Source organism: Callospermophilus lateralis, chromosome 2 (genome assembly GCF_048772815.1).
Source record: "Callospermophilus lateralis isolate mCalLat2 chromosome 2, mCalLat2.hap1, whole genome shotgun sequence".
Classification (NCBI taxonomy): domain Eukaryota; kingdom Metazoa; phylum Chordata; class Mammalia; order Rodentia; family Sciuridae; genus Callospermophilus; species Callospermophilus lateralis.
In genome coordinates, this window is record NC_135306.1 from 23,430,962 (window position 1) to 23,448,533 (window position 17,572).

Consider the following 17,572-nt stretch of genomic DNA (forward strand, 5'->3'; position numbering starts at 1 on the left):
TTCTGTTAGTGAGGATGATACACGCAAAGGGAACAGACAACCTCAAGGACAAATCCAAATGGCCAAAGGGAGCATGTGCTTTTGGAACCAGGAGCCATGGAATGAAGTGTGGAGTCAGCCCTCCAGCGAGAGGGGAGAAAAGTGAGATCTACTACCACCAACCAAGGTGGAAGGTGTGTATTTGTGATGTCACATCCAAGTTCTGTTCAAAACAAGAATGTAAGAGCACTCTATTCATTCACCTGGGCCTGTACCCTTCTAACCCATGGAAAATGCAGAGAACACATGAGTTTGTTTTCTAAATTGAGATTCACCCAGAAGCGGCATCTCTCATTACATTCGAAAGATACTTTGCTGGGATTCACGTATCAAGAAGTCAGTGATAACGCTGTTAAAATAAATTCATTCCTCTAAAAGTTTTCTTCCCTTGTGAATTCATTTTATTTGTTAATGTACAATTCTTTTGTGTATGCTTTTCTCTGAATTTTCTACAAAAAGTAGAAAATTTCTACAACATACTTTGAGTTAGAATAAAATATAATTTATAATTATGGATGACATAATTCTGCCTAGAGCTGATTCAAGTGTTAAAAGCTTAACTATGGAATATTATTCAGCAATAAAGGAAATTAAATCTGATACATGCCACAATGTGAATGAACCTTGAAAACTTGATGCTAGTCAAAGAGCCAGACACACAGCACCACATATTGTATTTTTCCCCCTATTTCCAGAATAGGGGAATCTATTAAACATGAACGAATTAATTAACGTCCCTTTGAAGGGACTGTTTCCCTTAAGTATTGTGTTTGCTGTAGGGTTTTAGTACATAAAATCTTCTACTTCTGGTCTACTAAAGGGTTTCATTATGAATAGGCATAGAGGTGCTAAACCCATTATCCCTATATTGTGTTGAGATATGCAGGCCTTATTTATATGCGTGCCATATGCATGCTTTTAAATAAGATTTTTTAAATAGTCAGAAGAGATATTTATGAAAATGGCCAAGTTGATAAATGACATGAAAACTATTGAATCTGGAACATTGGAAAGTTCTGACTATCAACCGGAGTCTTGTCTCTGTCTACACTTTACCAACGCGACCTCATCTATTCCTATGACCTTCAACACCATCTATGGCCTGAAGACTCCCCAGCTGAATGCCTATCCTCCCTGAACATGGGACTCCTACAGCTGATTGCCTGCCTGACATTTCTGTTTGGATGTTAACAAGCATCTCAAACAAAACCTGGCCCGGACCCAACCTTGACTCCCCACCCCCAAACAGGGGTTCCCTCTCTGAACAAATGGCACATCATTTATCTGCCACTCAAGCCAAACACCTTGGCCTTCGTCCTTAGTTCTCTTTTCCTGCCACAATACACAAAGAATCTGCCAAAAAACGTTTCTCTGTGAGTCAGTCTTCAAAGCGTATGCCTTTCTCATCACCGCCACTACCACGCCCTGCTGCCAACCATCGTCACTGTTCACTGTCGGGGCCGCCCTTTAAGTCCTGAGTAAAGAGGTGCTGAGCAGGTACCGCACCTGCAATCCAGCTGGACCTTACCTCACTGGGAAAAGAAAGGTGCACCTCTGGGAGTGGGGGTCACCTGAAGGGGCCGAATTATACCCACCTGCTTGTTGTAATCCTGCCCTTCTGCCCGTTTGGGGGATAGAATGCTCCATGCATTAACTCCTCCCATTAATAAAGCCCAGGTTCGAGGTGTGTTCCTCCTCTTTCTTGCCTGCTTTGCCCCCCATGTGGGAGCTGTGGCTGAGGAGCAGTCACTGAACTCAAAGAAAAAGGTACTTTCTGTGTCTGTATCTTTATTTAGTCAGCCCGAAGTCACTTGGAGTGACCCTAATTGATTTAGTCCCGTGTCCCCCACAGTTCGCTGGACTTCTCGAGACCCACAGAAAAGCTGCTCTGAGCAGGGAAAGTCTCTGCTTTTCGTCTTCTCTCCTGTTCTCTCTCTCTCTCTCTCTCTCTCTCTCTCTCTCACACTCACTCACACACACACACACACACCATAACACTTTTACTTTCACCAAACATAAATCCACTACGCTAAGCAACAGGCGGACTCCTCACAGGCAAAGCTTTTCCCCAGCTCCCGGATGTGCTGGTTTAGAAAGTGGGAGCATTCTGCCGCCTTAGAAAACCAATCAGTCATGATGTTTCACAGCCCAGAAAGGCCATCCGCTGGTGGCTGGAGAAGTGAACAGTCATAAATTGCAAATGACAAATGGCAGCTCTCCTCCTGAATCTGAAGCCATCTCATAGTGTTGAAAAATGTGTGGATAGTGGACCACAAAGATCCTGGCCCCGGGGCCTCTGGCCTTTGGTGTGATAGATGGGCATCTCCCTTACAGAGAATTCATCTTTCAATGTCCCAGGCGATCCGTCATGAGACAATGAAACCTGAGTGGAGAAAGAGCAGGCGGCTCTGGTCTAGGTTAATGTCACACAGCCTGGAGAAAGTTGGAGGGCCCAGTGAGCTCCTAACTCGGCTGAATATGGCTGCAGTGCTGTGCTGAGACCAGGGTTCCAGGAGGCGGAGAAGAAACAGTGAGTTAATGATGCCGGCTGTCCTCAGGGATCCCAGCTTGGAATTCTCACCTTAGAAATCTGGCCACTTCCTGCTGCCGGGGCTGCCAGTAGCCCTCAACTCAAGCACCAGCCAATATCACTTGCAGCACCAGAACAGCCTCCCAACCACGCCCTGCCCGCACGAATGGATGGCACTGTTCTTCCCAAGGGAGGGAGTTCTCACGGGAGGGGGGTCATTCTCACGAGAGGGGGTTGTCACGAAAGTGAGTTCCACTGGTGTGGCTCCACCGTAGCTGCCAGAACCTGCTCTTGGATTTCTCAGGCTCCAGAACCATGAGCCAAAACAAACTTCTTTCCTTTATAAATTACCCAGTGCCAGATATTCTGTTATAGCAACAGAAAATAGCTGAAGGCAAAAACAAAACCCAACCCCTCTCTCTCTCTCTCTCAGGACTCAGAAGCAGGTCGCTGTGGCGTGGCTGATGCGTGAGGTCACAGCCCCTCTCTTATGCAGTCCCTTCAAGCTCTGGAAGGAACTTGGTATTTATATGGTTCAAGGATGTGTTGGTAAAACTTGCAAAAGGGAGAGATTTTTGTATCCTTTCTCTTAGAAAGGGTCTCCAAAATTGCATGAACTTAAGGCCTCCTGACACCCATACACACCCATGAGTGGCTTGGAAGGTCCCCTTGACCTGGTCTCTGACCTCATCTTCATCCACCATCATGTGCTCATTTCCATCACCAGCTTCACACTGGGACTCAGTACTGGGTTACAGGTGTGCGTATAGCACCAGCTGCTTCTGCTCTATCTTAAGTGAGGCTGCCCAAATTTACCTCTTGCTGCATCCCAAAATAACCTAATCAGGTCCTCAATTTTTTTTTCAGTACCATTTATTGGTACACAAAATTGTTCTTGTATCATTCATGTGTGCACATGATAGCTGGGACTCTGTCCAGTTCCTCTGTGACTTGAGCTTCTAGAAAATACTATATTTGAGTCATAATAGGCTTTGACTCAAATGATTCATTGACCTCTGTACCCCAAAGAATTGAAAGCAGGACCAGGCACAGTGGTGTGCGTCTGTAATCCCAGAGGCTGGGGAGGCTGAGCCAATAAGATCACGAGTTCAAGGCAATCTAGCCAGGCCTTAAGCAACGGAGCAATAACAGGTCTGGGGATGTGGCTCAGTGGTGTGCCCCTGGGTTCAATCCCTGGTATCCACCTCCAAAAAAGGAATTGAGAGCAGGGATGCAAACAGACGTTTGTACATTCATATTCATGGAAGCATTATTCACAAGAGCCCAAAGGTCTAAGCAACCCAAATGTCCATTAACCAATGAACAGATAGTTGAATGTGGTATAGTCTACAATGGAATATTATTCAGACTTTAAAAGGAGTAGAATTCTGACCTATGCTAAAGATGGATGAACCTTGAAAACATTACACTAAGTGAAATCAACCAGACACAAACAGACAATCCTGTATAAAGCTCTTTACATGAGGTACCAAGATTAGGCAAATTCATAGCAAAGTAGAAGAGAGGACTGGGGAAGGGGGAATAAGGAGTTATTATTTTATGAATATAGAGTTTCAGTTTGGGATAATAAAAGCACTCTGGAAAAGTAGTAGCTGTGCAACATGGTAAATTCTGCCTCTTATGTAAATAGTTACAATGTTAAATTTTATGCCACGTATATTTCTGTACATATACTTATTGTATAGATATATTCTCTCTATATACAATAACCTATTTTGTGAGATAAACTATTAAAAGACTCTCTTTGGGGATTGGGGGTGTAGTTCAATGGTAGAGCACTTGCCTAGCATGCATGAGGCCCTGGGTTTGATCCCCGGCACTACCAAAAAAAAAAAAGAAAAGAAAAGAAAAAGAAAAAAGAAAACTCTGGTCTTGGTTACCCAGAGGGTCCATGAATACCTTGGGCCACTCTCATTCAGTGGGAAAATATGGGCTGAGATTGACAAGTGTCAAAGTTTTTCCAAGAACCTGGGATTTTGGTCTTCATAATCCTTTTCTAATTCCCAAGAGAAGGATAAATGTGGAAAAAAGTTGGGAGGGAAGTGCCGAAATAGGACAGAGAGATGCACATTGGAAGGGTGGCATTTAAGAAGGAAGCTTTTAAAAGAGTCTCAGTGGAGACTATCGCACTCAGTGAAACAAGCCAGACCCCAAAAGCCCAAGGTCAAATGTTTTCTCTGATAAGTGGAAGCTAATCCAAAATGAGGCCTACTGGGGCCGGGGCGGAAGGGTGGGGGCCAATAAAAAGAGAGAAAGGAAGAAAACAAAGAGGGGAGGGGGACTTCATCAAAACAGAGGAAAGGCCAATAGCGCAGACAAAGTAGAGAGTCTCATACACACACACACACACACACACACACACACACACACACGTTTTTTGTTCTCCCAAGCATGGGTCGCTACTGCTCTACTGTACTGAATTCAGACACACACCCCCTGGTACAGTAACACACTTGTAACGATAACTGACAAGACGAAGGGAAGACACGGTGGGCATCCTGCAAACTGTGCTTTAATTTGCCACATCCTAAGAACTATCATTTCATTAGGCAATCGAGGACCTATACCTGAACTTTGTTTCGTGACGCTTACCTCTCAAATATCTTTAGAACGTTTAGCTTGAAACATCGAAAATGAAAGAATTTGAGGAGTGAATCCTACCTTACATAAATGAAGACACAACTTAAAACCATAACATGTTTGAATTATCCTTTCTATAGTAGGCTGCCTTTCCCTTGCACTTAATCGGAAGGATCTCCACATTTGTTCATCTTATTCAGAAAAGAGAATATCGTAAGCTTCCTGGTCTAGCACATCCTATTCATCTAACCACCACAGTCACGTAATTACAACTTCACAGTTACACCAAGTGTTTTCTTACTGATTTTCAGGCACATGAGGCCACAGATAATTAGATTCAGCAGTTGTTGTTTTTTTTAATGTCAAAAAATCTACCCAAGGGAAAATATACTTAGATTCTAAATAATTTATGACCACAAAATTTTTCGGATTTGTATTTTAAAATATAAGATTACCTGTATCTACCTTATAAGCATTTACACATCCCCATCCTGCTTTAATTATTTTTAAATTTGTTTTTCTTAACTCATTCTTTTGGAACTGCTGAGTCACGCCAAATAAAATGAAGTGGGTTTTGCTTTGTATATTTATTTACCTGGTTGACCAGGGATTGCTAAATTGCAGTTCATGGGCAAAATTCCCTACCAGGAGGGTTGTTTGGAGGAAGTGTAAAAGGAGGAAACCCCACTTATAGCTTTCTATCCAGCCTTGCACCGTCTGCCCTGGGAGCATGCATGGTCAAAATGTGGTCACCAACCAGCCGCAGCAGTAGCAGCAGCACCTTGGGCGACCTTCACTGAGAGCCTGAAAACGGAACCCGCCCAGACCTGCTCATTCAAGATCCAGCGGATCCCTGTGCACACTGCAGCGTGAGAGGGGCCGTCTTAGGAAATGAGACCTTATTATTGATGTCCTTAATGTTCAAAGCTGTGCACCTCCCTCTGGAAGAGAAGAGGAGAGACAGGCATTAAAGGGACTTCAAAATCGTTTCCAGACCCACTTCTTCAGTGCTTCTCGTAACGGGTCATAGCTACAGTTTGGCAGATTTTAATGCCTTTCAATGGGCCAGAGACTTTTTTTTTAAAGTTGTAGATAGACATGATATCTTTTTATTTATTTATTTATTTATTTTTATGTGGTGCCACATAAAAATATTTTTATGTGGATCAAACCCTGTGCCTCACACGTGCTAGGCAAGCGCTCTACCACTGAGCCACAACCCCGGACAATCTAAGGACAAGCTTGGAATTTTATCCCCTTTTAGAATATCTGGACTCCTAAAAGTCCAGAGACTTTTGAGGTGATTTTATCAAAGATGCGAAAACAAACCAAGCGTCTAACAAGGTTCTGCAGTGCCCAACAAATCTTCATGTCTGTTGTTTGTTTTTTATTTTTATTTATTAGCACATATGAATTATAGAGAACAAAGCCACATGTGTAGGCAACATTTTCTTCTGCTTTGTTATTTTGTTTTGTTTTTGCTTTTTGTTCTTTGTTTTGTCTCACTGGTGATCCCACTTTGCACCGTCATCTGAAAAACAGCTTCTGACTCCTCCAGGGGGCAGACAAGCCCCACCGTGCTGCAGCACCAGGACCACGGGGAACTGCCACTCAGACTCAGCAGTGCAGACAGAAACATGCAAAGGTTAGGTCAATTGTTCAAGCCAGTTTTAATGTTGGAATTGACTTGGATTCTTCTTTCTAGAAAGTGGCTTAGCCAGTGGTAAAATAACTAGTGTAGACATTAAGCTCAATGCTTTGATGCTAAAGTAATCTAAGGACAAGCTGGGAATTTTATCCCCTTTTAGAATATCTGGACTCCTACTATCCAGCTTGGCTCCTCTCCCCCCTGCTCTGTGCTTCTCACAGACAGTAGCCTCTCAAACCTTTCCCTGACACCAAACACAGAATATCTCATTGCAATTACTTAAAGAGTCATGTTTGGTCCTCCCTAGAATGTGACCCCTGTGAAGTCAGGGACTTTTATTTACTTATGTTTGTAATACAGTTACCCAGTGCAGTGTCCAGCACATAGTAGGTACTTAATAATTGCAGGTTGAAGGAATTAATGGAATAACATAATTGACAGAGAAATGGAGGTTCTGAAAGCAGACCAAGCAGCCTAAATAACAACTTAACTATCCAAGTGTGAAATGCTAGATTAAAATAGATGGACTGTAATATCCTTAATTTAGAGCATATTAATTCAGAACTTGTAAAATAGCTTTTGATTAGACTGCATTTTATGCTTTTTTACTATCTGTGAAAAAGAAGATTAAATAAGATGGTGTAGATTTAATTGACACGGCAGCAATTTAGGAAGCATTCAATTGGACACTATGGAAAGGTTAAATTGTCACCTCTGTTCAAACAGAGAAAAATGACATCTTCAATGAGAAGCAAATGAACTCATCGGTAGCCTGTAAGTGTGCTCCTAACAATCAATGCTCAAGTATCTCTCTCCACCATTGGAGCCTGGAAAACTGGTGATCAGAACATGTGCACAAGCAAAAGTTCCCAAGTTCCATCTCAGTAATACAAAATATGTTACCGTAAGTCTTCAAATACTCCCAGCCTTCTTATGTTCTGTTAGGATCCCAGCCAGAAAGAGCTGGTAGAGTCGGACTGGGTAACTGAGATGAGCTTCACAAGGGGATGGCTTCCCAAGGCCATGGGGAGCTAAAGGAAATCAACAGGGATGGGGGAGAGTTCAGGGGCTAACCCAGCGTCAGGAGGAGCCCCTGCCACACATCATCCTAAAGGAGCCCAGGAAGGAAGTGGTCAGAGAGAGAACTGCAGCAAAGGCTGTAGGGAGGGCTTCAGGCAGGAGCTCTGGCCCTCAGAAGAGGAGATCCACCCACCGCCCTACAGGAAGGGAGGCTGCACAATAAGTGCAGTGACCTCACTGTCCCCAGACCTGGCTCTCCTGCTGGTGCCTTCCATTGACAGGCCCATCAGGAAGTCCAAAGGCAAGGAAGCCAAGCTGATGCAATGCGCAGAGGTCAGCCTCGCTGGGCACAGAGCTGAGGTGGGCAGAGAGGGGCAGTGTGAGATGGAGAATATCCGCACCCCTCCCCAAAACTTCTGCAAAGCATTTACTGTCTCATTCATGAGCTTTTATGCCATGCATATTCCTAAGAATTGAGAGGGGAAAAAAAAGATAGGATGACTCTGTCAAAAACAATATTTGATAGCTCCTATCATTATAGGAAGGCAAGATTCACGGATTCATTCGCTCAAAGACATGGTAAAGGGAAGTCTTCCATCTGCTTGAAACGTGAAGAGATGAACTAACAAATAAAGATTTAGAAAAAAAATCAAATGCCCAATTTTTCTTTGATATAAGGAGGCTGACTCATAGCGGGGTAGGGAGGGGGATCATGGGAGGAATAGATGAACTCTAGATAGGGCAGAGGGGTGGGAGGGGACCGGAGGGGGCATGAGGTTTGCAATGATAGTGGAATGTGATGTTCATTATTATCCAAAGTACAGATATGAAGGCACGAATTGGTGTGAATATACTGCGTTTACAACCAGAGATATGAAAAATTGTGCTCTATATGTGTAATAAGAATTGTAACGCATTCCGCTGTCATGTATAAATAAAAAATGAAAAAAAAAGTGTGTTTCTTTTGAAAGTAGCAAAGAACTAAGAGTCTCATACCACAGGCTATGACAATCATCTGCCAAAAAGAGTAACTAAAATTTTTTAATTAAATCAGTGAACAACCCTAAAAAGTGCTATGCACTTCCACAGATCTCCATTGATTTTAAAATTTCTCTCTAAGTAAGGAGAGAATACAGGGGGTGCCAGGATTGATTGGGAGGTAGGGAACAGGTAAGTCATGGGGCAATCTATGTGGAGGGACTGGTTCCACCCCACAGAGATGCAGGAAGTGACAGCAACTGGGCTCCGTGTGCACTCTGCGTCTTTGTTATCCATGAAACCCTAAAACTTAAAATGTAACATGGAAGAATAGTCTGGAGGCAAGAGATAGGGAAACAAATGGGGAATCACAATTACCTTGATGGATGACTTGCCCCACCCTGCTCCATAGATGCTAATCAAGGTCAACTGAGTTATAATAAATAATAAATAAGCACCAATATCTGTCTATCCCAACACACACACACACACACACACACACACACACACACACACCCAGCAGCGATATGTCACCTGAGTAATCCGATCACTCATGAAGCATTTCTTAAACAAAAGACATTGTAGAGTTAAAAAAAAAAAAAAAAAACATTCATGAGACAAAATTTCTGATCTAATGTCAATGTCTTCCCCTAATGGCAGTCTCCACCTTATTCCTAGGCAAACAGGTTTCCTGGATAGAGCTGTGTCCATTTGCAAAGGGGTGACAAATGCAAATCCTTCAATAGGTACAGATTCTATTTTGCATAGTTACTGCTTTTTTTTAAGGAAGATTTATAAGCAGATAAATATATTTCAGGAAACAAGCACAAGAATACATAAAATTTTCAGATAAATTCTTCTCCATACAAAGCAGTTAAAAAATTATGAACTCTTTTCTTTAATATTTATTTTTTATTGTAGGTGGACATATCTTTATTTTACTTATTTATTTTTATGTGGTGCTGAGGATTGAACCCAGGGCCTCGCACATTCTAGACAAGCGCTCTACTGCTAAGCCACAACCCCAGCCCTGAAATTATAAACTCTTTAAAAAAAAATAAACAAGTGTAAACTGAATTAGCAGAGTCAGGAGATAAATTGAATGTAAGAATAAAACTATTACAGGGCTGTGGCTATAGCTCAGCAGTAGAGCACTTGCCTTGCAGGTGTGAAGCACTGGGTTCAATCCTCAGCACCACATAAAAATCAATCAATCAATCAATCAATAAAGATATCGTGTCCATCTACAACTAAAAAAATATTTTAAAAAACTATTTCAGATATGAAAGCTACATTAGAATGAAAATCAAACAAATTTTGCTTAAAAGATAGTAAATTACCAATAAATTTTTAAAGATAAATAAACTCATGGGTAAATCAAGAAAGGAAAGAAAGCAATTTAAAATGAATACTTATGGCAGCCATAACCGTGAGATGCCCCTGCCATAGATAACAGAACAAATAGATTTTTTAAAACTGAACACCAGGAAGAAAATATCTTTATGAAAAAAAATAAAGGAAAACATAACATTCCAATAAAAAAATGACCATTGTCTAGGAAAACGCAACAGAGTGATTGCAGTGAGAAATATCACAGAGAAGTTACAAAGCTTTCAGTGCTTAAAAATAATTCTATCAATGATGAGTCAAAAGAATAAAAATAAAAATCACAGGGGCCAGGGAGGGAAAGTAGAAAGCAAGCAACCTACAAAGAGGAGATATCAGGCGAGCCTCAGATTTTTCCAGAGCAGTAGTCGATACCAGAACACAATGGAATGGTGTCTTACAGAATTATGAGGAGGAAAAGACAGGATTGTATAATTTCATGCACAAATTGTTTGTTTATAAAAGAAAAAGAATACCTTTGGTTTCTGCTTAAAAATGAATCTTCCAACTAAACACTGAATCAATATAAGAAATTCAGGACAGAGTACAGTTAAGGAAAGGGCTGCTGGTGATCTGATTCCATTTAGATCCATGAGGACTGCTAAGCCAGAAATATGGGCCTGCCTCAGGATCTTTGCAATGGCTCTTCCTTCTACGGTGAGGCTCGCCCCTCACTTTGTTCAAGTCTGCTCTAACTCTCCACCCCAGGATCCTGTTCCCTGACAACTCTACCAAAAAGGACTCTCCCCGTCCTCCTGCTTTATTTTTATTCTTAACGTTTGCCACTGTCTGACATTGAACTTTGCATGTACTGTCTGTCTCATCTAATTAAATAGTATTTAATGGTTCACTGCTGTGTTCTCTGTCTTGGAACTGTGCTGAGGATGAAAAGGTACTCAAAAAAAAATGTTAATTGAATAATGTTTCAAAACTGCAAATGCTAAAAACCTTGGAGATGTCAAACCAACAATACAATGGCCACCGTTGGTAAATGCAGGATGAAAGATTTCCTCAACCTTAAGAGTAAGCAATCAATCTACCAAGTCTGAATCCGAAAAATTCTAGAAAAGCCTCCTTGAACATTTTCAAAAGCTGAAGAGATGTTTTGAGTTTTGCCTTTGTGAATTTTATTATCTCCGGGCTCCAGTTGGATCCTATTATTTAATGGCTGGCTACTGTTCTCTGAGACACCAACAAGTAGTGAGGACCAGAGACCACTGATGGCATCAATGCGGGATGCCAGACTAGCCAAACAGAAACTTCAGACATAAATATATAATGTGGCTAGGACTGTCGAGGATTGGGGCGTCATAGGTGCTCTCAAAGGTTAAAGGTGTGGTCTGAGATTTTTAGAGACTTGAAAATAACCTGAAAAATTTTATAATGTGTATATTCCCTCACCCAGCAATTTCAATTCTGGAAAACAGTATTCAGATTCATTTTCAAGGTTTACAAGGATGTTCGTTGTAGCCTTGCATATAAGTTTCCATCAAAGAGGGGCTGATTTGGGCCAGACATGGTAACACATACCTATAATCTCAGCGGCTGGGGAGGCTGAGGCAGGAGGATCACAAGTTCAAAGCCAGCCTCAGCAAAAGCGAGGTGCTAAGCAACCCAGTGAGACCCTGACTCTAAATAAAATACAAAATAGGGCTGAGAATGTGGCTCAGTGGTCGAATGCCCCTGAGTTCAATCCCCAGTACAAAAAAAAAAAAAAAGAGGGGCTGATTAACTATATTCCCAAAGTATACACTAAGCAGTTAATAAAAGCAAATGAAGTAGACATGTGTATATTGATACATAAAAGTATACACAATATAACAGAAGTGGAAAAAGCAAGCTGCAGATAGTCTATGGCATCCCATAGGTAAGAGTGTCACCCATATTAACCTATGTCATTTTGCGTTCCCAACCCTGTGTTTGCAGGAAGACTCTCTGGAAGGATATTTTCAAGGTGTTCATGGTAACCACCTCTAAGACTGAGATTTGAAGGAAAGAATGGAAAATGGGGAGGTTTACTTTACAAACTTCCATAGCATTCTATTTTTAAAAGCCATACGTTATCATAAAATTTAACTTTCAAAAGCTCTGCACACTTTTATTTGGGATGCTGTTGCTGGAACCCAGGGCCTCTAGCATGCTGAGCGAGTGCTCCTCTCCCGAGCTACAGCCCCAGCCCCTACATGTGTGTTTAAACATATTTCTTTAAAGCTCACCATGAGCTGAACACACAAAGTGCCACAGGGCAGGGTTAGCAAGAACACCAGTTCAACAGCACCTCGCCTCCATAGTCACATAGGCCCAACAGGAAGGTCCCTGAAGACAGGGTCAGGGGAGGGATGGCCCCCATTTATCTGGTACATAGAAGATGTTCAGTAAATCCTGCTGAACAAGTGGAGAGCTGCGTGAGCAAAGGAAGGCTTCTGGTCAGGATCTGGACTGATCTGTGATCCCAAGTCCCCACCACACCCTTTCATAGCCCAGTTTTGCTCATTTGCAAAACCCCACGTTAGAGGCTTCACCATCTCTTCTGGATGCCTTGAGCTCATTCTGTGTCATAGGTGCATGTGAAAAACAGGTACCTGTCAGCCGGTGGGGCATGTCACTTCCAGTCTGAGGCTGCCATCCATGTCGTCAGAGCCCCGGGGCTGCAGGGATGGCAATAATGGAAGACTCCCCGTGTTGTACTCCCTGTGCGGCTTCTCAGCCCACGCTGTTTGGAAGACTGCTCCAGAGAAGTGTGAGGCAAAGCTTCCAAGTGGCGTCTAATTAGTAACTGCACATGCTGAAGTGTGTTCTCCCAAGCACATCAGCCCCACACCCCGCCCACCGAGGAGCCAGCCTCGGACCTGCCATTGCCTGATACTTAGGTACTGCCCCAGAACACGGGCACCGAACACAACGCGACACATCCCTGCCTCTGGCTCTCCAGGGGTGAGTCTTCTCTGATCCAAACATCCCGTAAAGGACCCTTCAGCAAGAAAAGGTTGAGATCCAGTCATTTGGTGTCCTGGTTGCTTATTTATTAGACGCTTTTCTGACTGAAGAAGCTCTTGTTTTTATCAAAACCAATAATGCTCAGGAATGCATGACTATCTGTTTTTATTTTCACTTCATTTCCTTTTCGTTGACAACCTAGGATTACTCCCAACTCTCAGATGTTGGCGCCCAACCAAGGTCTGGCTTTGAAAATCGATAGTCCCCTCTCCCTGAGCTATGATACGTTTTCCATGTCATGTATTTTAAATCTCTTCAGAAGAAAAGATGTTTTCTTTATTTTTTAAATTTCTGAGTTGTGGTACTGTAGAACACAAAGATCATCATGCCCATGTACAAATCTCTTTGGTGGCCCTCTGAAGCACTCAGGGTGAAATCCAAAGTCCCTGCATGGACTATCCCACACTCTGTGATCTACCTGGCCTTCTTCTTCAGTCTCATCTCGAGCCCATCTTCCCCCACACTCCAAGCTCCAGCAACTACCCTTCTTTCAGTTCATCCAACTCCTGCCTCAGGGCCTTAGTATAAGCCCAGAATGCTTCTTCCCTTCACTTCTTTTTTAAAAAAATATTTTTAGTTATAGATGGACACAATACTTTTATTTGTTTATTTTTATGTGCTGAGGATCAAACCCATTGTCTCATATGCTAGGCAAGTATTCTACTACTGAGCCACAACCCCAGTCTCTCCCTTCACTTCTTACCTGGACAATTCCTACTCATCCTTCAGTTTTTCAATTAAATATTAGCTTCTCATTGCATGTCAGTAATCCCAATGACTTGGGAGGCTGAGGCAGGAGGATTGAATGTTTGAGTCCAGCCTCAGCAACTTAGTGAGACTCTTTCTCAAAGTAAATAATAATAATAATAAAAAGTTGGGGCTGTAGCTCAGTGGTAGAGCACCCCTAGGTTCAATGTCCAATATCAAATAAAAACAATCAGATTGTCAGAGAAGCTTCTCTGAGCCCCTAATCTAACCTATTTTCTCTTCCTGTTGTGTGTGTGTGTGTGTGTGTGTGTGTGTGTGTCCTTTCCTTTTGTGGAAGTTATTGTGCCTGGCTTACTGGTTTGAAGTTTACCCCTTATTAGACTTTGAACTCCAGATGATGAGAATCATGACTGTTTTATTGACCATTGCTAATGTCAACAAATATTTGTTGGTTAAATGAAAAAAATAAAAAGTGAATGTCATTCCCTCTTGTAATTAATTTAGAAGGTAGACACAGTGAGTGAGGGAAACCAAGACCCTTTCTCCTTTATAATTCAAAGCAACCTGTGTGCTACAGGGGAGATTAGAGGTGAGGATTTGGATTGAGGGCAAGTACAGGACTTGGCACATGGGGACTAGTGTTAGACCCAAGAAAGGACAGAAAAGGTATTATTCGGAAGGGGGTGGGGAGAACTATTTATATTAAGGAAGTGGGGCCAGGAGCAGATGGACCACTGGAAATTGGGGAGGTTATGTGAAAGGTCAGGAGGACTTTGTAACGTCAAGTGGAATGGGGAAAGTCAAGGCCAGGTTGATGCGGTAAGGAGGAGGCCACTGGACCCTGAGAGGGGAGAGGAGTCGTGTGCACAGGAGTGGGAGGGCTGGACAGGCCTCCTGCAGCAACCTTAGCTGGGGTCCAGGAGAAATGGTAGAAAGTTCCAAGGAGGCAAACTGAACGCAAGCCTTATGCTGTTCCACAGAAGGAAGGGCCATGTGCTCTGCCCAGGGGAAATACACCATACATGACATGAACAGCAGAGCATGAGGATGAAAGGGACTGCCCTTTAACCCTACACAGCGAGGTGACAGGGCCACTGTCAATCTCCTGTTACGGACTGCCTAGGAAAGCAAATGAGGAGCCAGAATGGAGCAGGCAGAGGCCACATTGCCTGGTCCCTGTTTCACCATGCTGGCTACCGCTTCTCACTGGCTGCCCACAACGACCACAGTGACTTGGGACTGTGCTATTCTCACTGCCCTTTGGACATTCTGTTTCTGTATAATCTCAAAAAAAAAAAAAAATATATATATATATATATATATATATAGCTAGCTGCCAACCTGTTTCCCCATAAAATGTCAGTAAAGAAACTGGACATTTCATAGTCATAACATAAAAAATGGTCATAATAATAAATAACAGATCATAGTTACAGAAAATAGATGATATTAAATATATTTTGTGCTAGGCTCTGTTCTAAGAATCACACACACTAATTTGTCGTAATTAATATTCCCCAAAATCACATGAAATAGTTACTATTATTATTCCCATTTTCCAGATGGGGAAAATGAGGTCCAGAAAGATTAACCCCCTTCAGCAATGTGTCCAAGGACTCAAACCCAGATACTCTGACTCCAGAGCCCAACTCTTAACTGCTCTCTAGATTTGCACATAGCTTATAATTTACAAAGCCCTATGGGAGATATACAAAAGTTATCAGATCCTCTCGGTCATGCTTAATAGGGAGTAAGAAATATCTTTGTCTCCATTGTACAAATGGGGAAACTGAGGCTCAGAGGTATTAAAATATTGGCATAGGACATCAACAGCACCAGTAGCAGGTAGGGCCTGGAATCCACCACTCCTAAGGCCACAGCATCTCTCACCTTGCCTTAGCGAGCGTGTTGGTGAGGATTAAATTGCATCCACACGATCAGATATGCAGAGAATAAAAGCAGCATCTCGGGTGTATGGGGCTTAGCATGAAGGTCCTGATACCTGAAAACATGACATTATCTCCAATGTGAAATATGATTTCATGCGGCTTCAATGTCAGGGAGTATCCGTGGGAGGAGATCAGGAAGGGGAGAAGCTGACCAAATGAGCGGGGCTCTCATAGCTGGCTCCAAAATTGACCCTTTCAGGAAGCCAGGAAGCGATCGGCGCCTGTCAGAGTGGCCCTACTGCGGCAGCAGCTGGGAGACTGACCAAAAAGCAACGCAGGGATGCAAAGACAGAGGAGAGGGGTACCCTAGTCCAGACCCACCGCTGGGGCCCTTTATTGTGTCTTTTTCTGGGTGACGCCTCTCTTGTCTTCATGCCACCTCCTCCCCACCCCTCCCATGCAGTGTGCATGGTGCCAAACCTTGTAATCGAACCTCTGGCCGCCGGTCGTACATTTCTTGTCCCTTTTCTCCATTACCCCAGAAGCAAATCAATTCTTCTGGGTCCTCCCCTGGTTTCTGGTAGCCAGGACATTGCAGCCTTGGCTCCTATACCCACTAACTCATCATCCTTCCGTTACGCGCTTCGCACGGAGCCACATTTGCTTCCGATCCGCAGTGACCGCCCCCCCCCCCCCCCGCCTTTAACTGCAGTCCAATAATGCTGACCGGGGTGGGAATCGGAAGTAATGGCTCTGGCGGCCAGCTCCCTGAGCAGTCTAGGGGACGCCTAGAACGTGCTTCGCTCCTTAGCAGCATCTTCCCCGGGGAGGCCCTGCCCGCGCAGGGGAGCCGCACCAAACCCCCGCACCCCCGAGCTCCCACCCCTGGCCTCCTGCCGCCCAGGCGGCTGCTATAGAAACGCGGGGCGTACCCTCTGGGCTGAAATGAAACACCCATGCTGGACGGGGACCCAGCCGGATCGGCCTGCGGCCTCGGTCACCATGGCAACGAGCCGAGGAGGCAGCGGGCGGCGCGCGGCGCGGGGATACTCACTCCATCGCGGGGCTCCGGGAGGCCGGGCGCGCTGCTGCGGGGCTCTCGGCGCTGCTCGCTCTGCCCGAGCCGAGCGCGAGGTGGAGCCGGAGTCGTCTGCCCTCCCCGCCCGCCCGCCCGCCGCACCCTCCTCCCCCGGAGGGTGGAAAGTGAACGCTCGGGCTTTCTCGGCTCCCAGCCTGCGAATAAAACGGGAAGCAATTGGATAATGTCGTTCGCCGGGCGCTAGACAAGCCACTCCACCTCGGGGTTTCGGGAGGGAGCGCGCCGGCAGCTGCGCGCCAGGCGATGGGGCCACCCGCGCGCAGTGCCCAGGCGCCCGCCCGCGGCGCCAGGTGCGCCCGCCGTTCCCTTGGGACCCGCGGCGCTGCGCCGAGCCTGGGGGCAGCAGCGGGCTGGGAGGGGGAGAGGGGCGGCTGCCGCGGGTGGCACAATCCAGAGAGCGTAGGGACAGGACCGAGCCACTGGCAAGGATGCGGCTCTCGCCGCTTGGAAGTGACAAGAGGCTCCTGGCCTCTGCAACCAGCAAGGACGGCCCCCAGTGGGCTGGGCACGGGCTCGGGAGCCCCCTGGGCCAGCCCCGCGGGCATCTGTCTGAGTTTCCAGCGGCGCTGCGGCAAGTTAATGCGGTGTTCATCACTTTGGTGACCCCGCGTCCTTCCCCGTGGCACTCCGTATTCGCGCCTGCCCGCAAGATGATTGTCCCACCTAACTATTCCCAC

General features: G+C 44.6%; 1 protein-coding gene and 1 non-coding gene across 2 annotated transcripts in view; one reads left to right on the forward strand and one right to left on the reverse strand.

Moving 5' to 3' along the window:
* The window catches only part of Palm2akap2 (PALM2 and AKAP2 fusion), a 457,063-nt gene extending 440,171 nt beyond the window's left edge, over window positions 1-16,892 (reverse strand). The window contains exon 1 of the mRNA XM_077108818.1: window positions 16,851-16,892. Coding sequence (XP_076964933.1) covers window positions 16,851-16,855 — 5 coding nt within the window. The 5' untranslated portion in view covers window positions 16,856-16,892. The remainder of the gene's footprint in view (window positions 1-16,850) is intronic.
* On the forward strand, window positions 4,344-4,415 carry Trnaa-agc (transfer RNA alanine (anticodon AGC)). Its single transcript has one exon. It is a non-coding gene; the product is annotated as a tRNA-Ala (tRNA).
* Window positions 16,893-17,572: the final 680 nt, after the last annotated feature.